The following is a 10,594-nucleotide window of genomic DNA, read 5'->3' as shown; positions in this document are numbered from 1 at the left end:
ATATTTAAGATTTTTTTTAAGTTATAGGAAAATAAATGCTAAATCTCAAATAAAGAAAAAAAAATACTTTCTTCAACAAATAAAGGTTAATGTTATTTATACAAAATAACAATTTTATCGAGACTTTTAACAAGTTTTTAAACGGATTGTTAGTTTTGCGCACAAATTTGGTTAGATACATTGAATGAAATATTTAGAATACACTTTAAGTTTGATGATTTAGTTTTTAAAATAACGTGATCAAACCGGAAAATGTATTGTTTTTTTTTTAAATTATGTGGAAAAATTGGAGAAATATGTACGCTTAGGGTGTAATACGGTTGTATGTAAAAAAAAAAAGTTGTCCAATTTTAGTGAGCAGTGAGAACTGAACCAACCATTTTCAGACTTTGGAAAACAGTTTAGGACCCCAAAAGGAACTGAAAAATTGCTGAGCTGAATATATTCAAGTATCTTTGTTAATGTGTAGAACTGTTGGGTTATGCTTCAATGTCGGTTTTAATGGAATTCAAATAAATATTTTTGTGTTTTTCCGAAATTGTTACTATCTATATAATTGAACTAACCAAATAATATTATAATTTAAACTTATAATTTAAATAAAGTAAGACAGGACCGAAGCTTATAAAAGTTATTGAATGAACAACCAAGTAGATTATGCTGAAGGTGTGAAACCCTAGTATACCTTGATAGATTAAAAATGTAACGTACGCGTTTAATGCGACACGTAATTTATTTATAGAGTTAGCTGCTGCATTAAGAAAAGTGCATCACCATACATAAAATGAGGAAGTAAAAGAGATTTAAACAGTCTAAGCTTTGTTTGTACCGGCAACATGCTTGAAGTGATTTCCGAATGCCTAAAGCCGTTGTGAATTTTTCTACATGATATAGGGGAAATATACCAATTTTAAGCCTGATAAGCGGTCGTGTTTGAATGATGCTGGATAATCTGGATTGTTCCTTGAAATACACTAAAACCAAGTACACCAACGAGTAGAGCAACTTGTTGTGAACATTTCTGTTTATTTTCACTTTTATTAAAAGTTATGCTATTCCTTTTACCAACATTAAAAAAAAATATTATAAAAATGCATTCTAATCAGTCGAGTGCATTGAGCCACGCCCATTTTTCTATTTTCAGCTTAGTTCTTTTTTTCATCCAGCGCTCTTTTGGGTCTGCTTAGTGCTGCCAAAATTGATGAAATTTTAAGCGAACACTCACGAAAAGTAGCATTTATAGCGAAAGTTTCCTGGCAGCACTTGCTCACTCCAACAGGCGTTTGTTTTTTGATGGCGCTTGCTAATTATTTACATTTTTCGGGGTTATTTTTCAAGTGAGTGACTTTCTAATGTGCAAAAGAACATGTTGCCGGTAGCGCTTTGAAATCGTTAGCGCAAGTGAAAAGATATTGATGGCGACTTTCGTTAAGCAGTTAACCTCTGAGGGCTTTTGTTAATTTGATTTAGTTAACCGCGGTGGATTTTCTTGAAATAATTCGAACTGTCAAAAATCCACCAAAACATCTATCACATTGATCGCACAATAAATCTGTGGTAGAAAAGTATCCACCGGTAGATGCTTTGGTGGATTTTCGACAGTTCGAATTATTTCAAGAAAATCCACCGCGGTTAACCAAATCAAATTAACAAAAGCCCTCTGATCTTGCGTGTGGATGTGTGTGCCACCAAAATGATGAGAAATGGTCTCGCAATTATGATCAAAAGTGCATTAAGTTTGATTTTTTGGCAAGTAACTGGCATACATTTGAGTGCTTACTCGAGGCGGTGCTGTTGCTGGTAAGTTTATAGCCTAAATAGTATTTTGGAGCTTTAATCGAGCATCAAACCCTCCATATGACGAAGATAGGTGTTTGATTAGAAAGGGTATATTTCCCCTATGATATCAAAACCTGCCCCAAACTATAATAATTTTGAAGGTTTGGATTGGAAATTTAATTTTCTACAAATAGTGACCATGGAAAACTTATTTTAGGTTAAACTTTCAATTTATCAAAACAAATTTTTATGTTGACTCCCAATTAAATTCAAACTAAGGTAAAATACCGGGACCGGTTGTGTAGTGGAAAGCGTGGTCGCCTCTTACCCCAGTTGGACTGGGTTCGATTCCAGTTGGCATTTTTCGAGACGAGAGTTGTCTGATCACGCCGGGAAGTAAATGTTGGTTCCGGTCAAAGAAAGATGTTAATCATTTTAATCATCAAATTTCTTCATAAAACTTTCAAGAGTGATCGAAAATTATCTTTCAGTGGATTTAACAAATTTTCTGTAACAAGCATTTTAGAGAATTTAAGCCAAAACAATTATTTAATTCATCAACGACTAAAACAACTGCGATTGTGTTACAGATAAACCTCTTTTTACGTGATGAGGCCTTTTGTCAGTTGCTCTGGAACGACGCAACATTTTTGCATTTTTTAAAGCAATGTTTAGGTATACTCGTTTGCTCGTCACTGACCTGGGTACACGTGCGAAATGCATCGCTGGAGGGGGAGTGACCAGGGCTGGGCCGATGCAGCGCCAACCGAAACACGTGCAGCCCAGCAGTACCTTTGGGCAGTAGTCTGTCCAGCAGTCCAGCTTAAACTCTAGTCGACATCGAGCTGACTATTGTTTAGCGTGCAGCTGTGCCCCGTGGTATTGTTGGTGCAGTGGTACAAGAGAAACCAGGAAGATATGCAGAGCTTGCGGAACATCGGTGGCAGTCCGTACGAGGCGGCACCTCGAGGGGATACCTTGCTGAAGCTACGCGACGGGTCGGGTTCCGGGTCAGATGGGCTGGCGACGGTCAAGTTTGTGCTGAGTTGCTTGATCGACGCTGGCACGTTCCTGGTGCTGCTGGTACCGATTCTGGTCAAGTACGTGGTTGGGCTGTTTGTTAGTCCTCCGAAGAAGGACATCCGCGGTCAGTTGGCCCTCGTGACGGGTGGCTCGAACGGGTTAGGCAGGGAGATTTGCTTCCAGCTGGCACGGAATGGGTGTCACGTGGCGGTCGTTGACCTGGACTCGGTGAACGGGGAGAAGACTGTTCAGGACTTGCACCAGCAATACGGTGTGAAGGCGATGTTCTACAAGGTGAGTTCTTTGACATTTGTAATAGGAGGTTGTGGAGTTACAGCTAGTTCTGGTTTGGTTGGGCATTTTATCAGAATGCATTACTGTGAATACAAAGAAACGAGTTGTTCCTATCAATTCCGCTTTATATTTACATCTCGTCTGTTTGTATTTACAGTACAAACTAGTTTATGAATTCATTTTTTCGTGTATCTAGTTATAGCTAATAGGTTTGAAAAAGCACTATTCAGGAGATTCAAAATATGTAACTGTTTCACAAAAAAAAAATTCATTACGAACTTTTTTTCCTAAAAAATGCATAAGCAATATGAACACCATAAACATGCGTCTATTTTCAAAGAACTGCCTAGTAGCTTCTAAAAAATGCTACAAACGCAAGCGCTCATGCAGTTTTAAACCACTGATTTAACCTGCATAAGGGTAATTGCCGCTCAAGACGCTTAAGTTCGCTGCTACTTGCACTCAATGTGATTATGCTTAGCTGCATCCAGCGTCAACCACTGGTGGTGGTGCTTCGCGAAGAGGTTCGTCATAGTTATGCTAGCTTGTAGCATGTTTTTTACATGCAAATAGAAGCTGAAATACTTTTTGATAACATTGCGCCTCGTAGGCTCGTTGCAGTACAAAATGCAAGTGAAATGCACGTGCCTATCGTTATTATGTACAACTCTCTTTGACGACGTATATATGCTTTTAGGCGGACATTTCCAGCTATGAATCGGTTCAGGAGCTGCGAAAGAGTGTCGAGAGCAGCCTCGGGCAGGTGGACATTCTGGTGAACAATGCCGGCGTGATGCCGCTGATGTCCGTCCGGGAAGGAACGCCGGAGGATTTGAAGAGGGTGCTGGAGATCAACTTGTTGTCGCACTTTTGGGTATGTAGAAACAGATTAACAAAAAAAGCGATTTTTTTTTCATTTACATTATTTCCACTTCTCTTTCAGACCATTCGAACCTTCATCGACGGAATGGTATCGCGTCGAAAGGGCCACATTGTGGCCGTTGCTTCAGCAGTAGGTGAGTTGCGCCTTTAAAAAAACGAAAGTCAACTTCTAAGTCACCGGGAAAATTCCACCACCACCCTTCATCTCTCTCTCGTAGCATACCTTCCGCTAGGACGACTGTGCTCCTACGTGGCCTCCAAGTACGGAGTCCGCGGCCTGATGGAAGCCTTCAACGACGAGCTGTACTGCGACGGGCTGCAGAACGAGGTGTTCACCACGACCGTGAACCCGATCTTCCTCAACACCCGCAAGGATCTCATCGATGCGCTGGACAAGGCCAAGTAAGAACCGCCGATCGAGTTAGGCAGCAAAGCATGGTTCTTTAACCCTTTCAGGCCTGAATTTTTCTGAGCTGTGTAAATCTACAATTTTGGTACCAGTAGTTAACTTTTTCCATGAGCAAACAGAAACAGGCAAAAAAAAGTTACATTTCATTATTGGACGTTCTGGGTCCTCCAAAGTGTCCTGGAATACAGATCTTGGAGTCTACCGCCGTAACAACACGATTCTACCAAGTTTCCGATTATGGTTCATATTCAGTGATGTCCCTGGGACCCTTTGGCAACACTATGAGCTATGTGGATCACTTTTGGGATGTTCTGGGTCCTCCAAAGTGTCCTGGAATACAGATCTTGGAGTCTACCGCCGTAACAACACGATTCTACAAAGTTTCCGATTATGGTTCATATTCAGTGATGTCCCTGGAACCCTTTGGCAACACTATGAGCTATGTGGATCACTTTTGGGATGTTCTGGGTCCTCCAAAGTGTCCTGGAATACAGATCTTGGAGTCTACCGCCGTAACAACACGATTCTACCAAGTTTCCGATTATGGTTCATATTCAGTGATGTCCCTGGGACCCTTTGGCAACACTATGAGCTATGTGGATCACTTTTGGGATGTTCTGGGTCCTCCAAAGTGTCCTGGAATACAGATCTTGGAGTCTACCGCCGTAACAACACGATTCTACCAAGTTTCCGATTATGGTTCATATTCAGTGATGTCCCTGGGACCCTTTGGCAACACTATGAGCTATGTGGATCACTTTTGGGATGTTCTGGGTCCTCCAAAATGTCCTGGGATACAGATCTTGGAGTCTACCGCGGTAACAACACGATTCTACCAAGTTTCCGATTATGGTTCATATTCAGTGATGTCCCTGGGACCCTTTGGCAACACTATGAGCTATGTGGATCACTTTTGGGATGTTCTGGGTCCTCCAAAGTGTCCTGGAATACAGATCTTGGAGTCTACCGCCGTAACAACACGAATCTACCAAGTTTTCGATTATGGTTCATATTCAGTGATATCCCTGGGACCCTTTGGCAACACTATGAGCTATGTGGATCACTTTTGGGATGTTCTGGGTCCTCCAAAGTGTCCTGGAATACAGATCTTGGAGTCTACCGCCGTAACAACACGATTCTACCATGTTTTCGATTATGGTTCATATTCAGTGATATCCCTGGGACCCTTTGGCAACACTATGAGCTATGTGGATCACTTTTGGGATGTTCTGGGTCCTCCAAAATGTCCTGGGATACAGATCTTGGAGTCTACCGCGGTAACAACACGATTCTACCAAGTTTCCGATTATGGTTCATATTCAGTGATGTCCCTGGGACCCTTTGGCAACACTATGAGCTATGTGGATCACTTTTGGGATGTTCTGGGTCCTCCAAAGTGTCCTGGAATACAGATCTTGGAGTCTACCGCCGTAACAACACGATTCTACCAAGTTTCCGATTATGGTTCATATTCAGTGATGTCCCTGGGACCCTTTGGCAATATTATGAGCTATGTGGATCACTTTTGGGATGTTCTGGGTCCTCCAAAGTGTCCTGGAATACAGTTCTTGGAGTCTAGTAATGCTAAAGGGTGCCAGCTCCTGGCGGGTTTCGCTTTGTAAGCGAAAGGATGGCTTGAATCCCATCTGGTGAGGCAAAAGGGGTAGGTGGCGGTCGAGGGAGGATTTTGACTGCAGCGTTAGTTGAATTTGTTCAAGTCATAAACCTTCCAAAACCCAACACATTCAATCTCTCGCACGATCTGTGGGCGGCTGAATCTGAGCATTGAAAAACTCTGTAGCAATACACGGAGAAATGCTTCAACTGCAACTTTCTACTCGCTAACATAGTCTCAGGCAAAATTCGAGCTGAAAATTGGGCTATATGATCGGTATCGAACTCTATATGGGTCAAAAATATACGAGGTTTCCTCAATCTCACTTATCTCCACGTCTGCGGATTGGTTTCTCGTGTTCGTCAAAGGGTTCCAGGGACATCACTGAATATGAACCATGATCAGAAACTTGGTAGAATCGTGTTGTTACGGCGGTAGACTCCAAGATCTGTATTCCAGGACACTTTGGAGGACTCAGATCATCCCAAAAGTGATCCACATAGCTCATAGTGTTGCCAATGGGTCCCAGGGACATCACTGAATATGAACCATAATCGGAAACTTGGTAGAATCGTGTTGTTACGGCGGTAGACTCCAAGATCTGTATTCCAGGACACTTTGGAGGACCCAGATCATCCCAAAAGAGACCCACATAGCTCAGAGGGTTGCTAAAAGGTTCCAGGGCATCACTGAATATGAACCATAATCGGAAACTTGGTAGAATCGTGTTGTTACCGCGGTAGACTCCAAGATCTGTATCCCAGGACATTTTGGAGGACCCAGAACATCCCAAAAGTGATCCACATAGCTCATAGTGTTGCCAAAGGGTCCCAGGGATATCACTGAATATGAACCATAATCGAAAACATGGTAGAATCGTGTTGTTACGGCGGTAGACTCCAAGATCTGTATTCCAGGACACTTTGGAGGACCCAGATCATCCCAAAAGTGACCCACATAGCTCAGAGGGTTGCTAAAAGGTTCCAGGGGCATCACTGAATATGAACCATAATCGAAAACTTGGTAGATTCGTGTTGTTACGGCGGTAGACTCCAAGATCTGTATTCCAGGACACTTTGGAGGACCTAGATCATCCCAAAAGATATCCAAAGGGATCGAAGTGGTCCCAAATGGTCGTGGGGATGTGACTGGTAATAACTAAACTTCATTTGCCTTGAAAAATCGTTGTAAGCCTGAATTATCTTCAATATTTTCTGAAGTTTCCAAATTTCAGGTTTTCAGGATGTTCTAGGTCGTCAAAAAGGCCATTAACAACTACTCAAACATTTTTTCCTAGGTAGAGAAACTCATAAATTACAACTTTGCTGAACAATGTTATATGTTTTGAGCACTGTGTGATTTTATACAACCGAATTTCGGTATGGGTCATATATGACCCATCAGGCCTGAAAGGGTTAATATTTCCCATTTTCAGCCTGCTTGGAAGGATGCCCATTTTTTCCGCCAAAACGATGGCACGTGCCGTCGTCGGAGGAATGTTGCGCAACCGGCAGGACGTCTTCGTTCCGAAGGCAATAAAGCCGTTCCTCATTCAGTACGAGTAAGTCCTGGAAGCTCTGTTGTGCTGTTTTTCGAGAGGAAGAACTGATTTGGGGATCATTTTGTTTCAGGAATATTCCAAATGAGATCAAAAGACTGGCGCGCAGAATTATGCTGAGAACGGATATGCCCAAATTGATGGACTAGCTTTTCCACCCGCAAGTGTGAAGTTTGCGTGACAAGTGTGATATTTTAAGCTCTGAGATTCCATTGCGAAGTTCCGGTAGTCGTTTTTGTTACACGTTTTTGTATGTTACACGCTACACTATAGACTTCAACAACACTTTAAGTTTTGGCTTCCTCTCCGAGGAATGCCATATAAAATCACTTGAAAATTGGCCAAAAAATGTCACTGCGATTTCTCGGAACTGGCTGAACGGATTTGGACACTTCCGGTTGCATTCGATCCCTCTTAGCTTCCGATAAGTCGCTATTGAAAATCTTCCCGTAGCCCTTTCCTGTCAAAAGATATTTAAGAAAAACGATTTGCAAACCTAAAACCGAAAAACAAAAAACGATGAAAATTTTTCAAAATTGCTTCATTTTTGCATAACTAGGTAGTCTGGAATGTCCTCCATCCCGGGCTGAAACGGGACAAAAATCCATTGAAATTTGCCAAAGTTACAGCCACTTTAAGGAAACTGTTTGCATTCAGCCGCCTTCAAATCGACTAAAACGAGGCCAAAATTAACCAAAATGTCGGCATGTTGCACATTTTTGGAAAGCTCTTTCAAAACCCAATCCACTGAGATACATATCTCGACGAATTATTAAGCTTAGTCGTTAATATCTGCGCTAAACTGCTATTTTGACGATACCAATGCATTATCACATGCTGGTTCGCCCATCCGGCCAAAAACCCACAACTATTATACTTCATTCGAAAGCATTTTTCATCGTGCTTCGAATGTCATCTTAGAAATAAAATTCCCTTTGTGAATCGCGTCCAGCATGCAAATATTTCACCCGACCTCAAATCAGGTCCAAAATAGCCTCAAAAGTCGAGCGGCCGGAAGATTGCTCGAAAACTCAAGTCGAGCACCTTCCGGCCGGAAGATTGCTCGACAACGCGCAGAGAGAGAGAGAGAAAAAAAAAAACAAATCAGCTCAGAGAGCGAGCGGGAGAGAACGAGATTCGAACCTGTGGTGGATGCCTTTATTGGTAAGCATATAATAATTACATTGAATGCGCAACTGTATGTGCGGAATCATCACCAGTGCAGTGGACTCGTGTGCATAATGAACAATCGCGTCGCGCTCAGTTAGGTTGGAAGCCTCAAGCTTATCGGTCAAACTTCTTGTATAGATACACGTGGTCACCACACAATGGCGACGAGGATGAAGCGAAAATTCGAATAAAACATAGATTGCCTTTTGAAATAATAATTATGGTCAATTAATTAAATTTAAAATATGAGATGGTTAATGAAAGAACGTGCTCTCAACGACTGTGTTAAAAAAATATCGTGGAAAAAGTGTTTTAAATTATGTTGTGTTAATGTTTGTGATACCATGTGAGGAATAATTTAAAAAAAAAAGTATGTTATTGCAGAAAAGATTACATTTAGTGAAAATTGTGGTAGAAAAATGGTGCAGCGGGGATCGAAATTGATAGTGACCTTGGAAAATGTGTGCGCAAAGGAGTAAAGAAAGGTGTGCATCATCCGAGGCTGCAGGGAAATGACCTTGGAAGAGGATTATGATTAGCGCACAAAAGCATAAAGAAATGTGCGGTGATGGTAATTATGCACATGGAGCAAAAAGAGGTTCTAACTGTACATATAAGGTGCGTATTTTCTGTTATGTGCAACAGTTTTGGCATGATGTTTCTGAGTGATTATCTAATCATGATTGGTGAAAAGAAGAGATTTATTTGTTGTCATCAATTTATTACAGAAGTATTTAAATTTCTAGTCGTAATGGAAAAAAAGTTATGGATACGGTACGGAAATTAGCTAATTTTCGGTTGTGGTAGAAGGTTAAAGTTACAGTTTGGGGAAAAATAATATCATGAGTTATAAATGCATCAGGAATGCACCCCTTGGTTGAGCATTCTTATTTTTGGTATTTTAAAGACGCCCGAATAAACAAAATATGAAAGTTACAGAAATAATGAAGTTTCCATTTGAAAGATAAAGATTAATATTTGATAATTGTTTCAAAAAGAGTAAAATTTCTGGTTGTAACAGAGATATGAATGTTCTGGTAGTTGCGGAACGATAGAAAAAAAATTGGTTGATACGAGAAAAAAATGAGTTCCGGATGTAACAGAAATTGAAATTTCTGGTTGATACGGAAAAGTGGAATTTCCGGTAGTCACAGAAAAATGAAAATTCTGGTTGTTACGGAAAATGAACATTTCCGGTCGTTACAGGAAGGTGGAATTTCTGGTTGTTACGGAAAATATTAAATTTCCGGTTGTTACAGAAAATGAAGTTTCTGGTAGTTACGGAGAATTTGGCATTTCCGGTCGTTACAGGAAGATGGAATTTCTGGTTGTTACGGAAAATATTAAAATTCCGGTTGATACAGAAAAATGAAGCTTCTGGTTGTTACGGAAAGATGGACATTTCCGGTTGTTACAGAAAATATGTATTTTTTGGTTGTTAAGGAAAGATGAAAATGTCTGGTTGTTACAGACGTTGTTTTGTAGTTTATTGTTGCAAAAAAAAAAGAATTCTTGTTGTTCTCATACTCATACTCATGCTCAAAAAAAAAAAAATGAAGAATTTTTGTTGATTAAAAAAAACATAATAAATTTCCTGGTTGATACGAAAAGAAACATATTTCTGGTAAATATATATTTCTGATCTGATAGATACGGAAGACTGATTTTTCCGGTTGTCACATAAAGAATAAACATGTTGGTGGCTCTGCTGTTACACAAAAAAAAAAGAGACGCATCTGGTGGATGTAGAGGAAACAAAAATGTGCTGGGCTGAAATGAATTTCTAGCTGTGACGGAAGTAGTAAAGATTTGCCAACATCGAGGACCGTAGGCAGTATAATGTTGATTAAGGAGGGTGTAGTCG

General features: G+C 40.6%; 2 protein-coding genes across 2 annotated transcripts in view; one reads left to right on the top strand and one right to left on the bottom strand.

The window, feature by feature from the left end:
• The window catches only part of LOC6037148 (pikachurin), a gene marked incomplete at its 5' end in the record, with an annotated part of 226,670 nt that overhangs the window by 172,681 nt on the left and 43,395 nt on the right, over positions 1-10,594 (bottom strand). The window lies entirely within an intron of this gene.
• LOC6037052 (estradiol 17-beta-dehydrogenase 11) lies at positions 2,698-7,850 on the top strand. The gene is made up of 6 exons (XM_001846959.2): positions 2,698-3,096; positions 3,794-3,970; positions 4,040-4,112; positions 4,197-4,380; positions 7,438-7,563; positions 7,634-7,850. Exons 1-6 carry the CDS (start codon positions 2,698-2,700, stop codon positions 7,707-7,709), a joined length of 1,035 nt encoding a protein of 344 aa, XP_001847011.2. The 3' UTR covers positions 7,710-7,850.

Source organism: Culex quinquefasciatus, chromosome 3 (assembly GCF_015732765.1).
Source record: "Culex quinquefasciatus strain JHB chromosome 3, VPISU_Cqui_1.0_pri_paternal, whole genome shotgun sequence".
Taxonomy (NCBI): domain Eukaryota; kingdom Metazoa; phylum Arthropoda; class Insecta; order Diptera; family Culicidae; genus Culex; species Culex quinquefasciatus.
The sequence above is the reverse complement of the archived record's forward strand: the minus strand, read 5'-3'. Positions and strand labels throughout refer to the sequence as shown.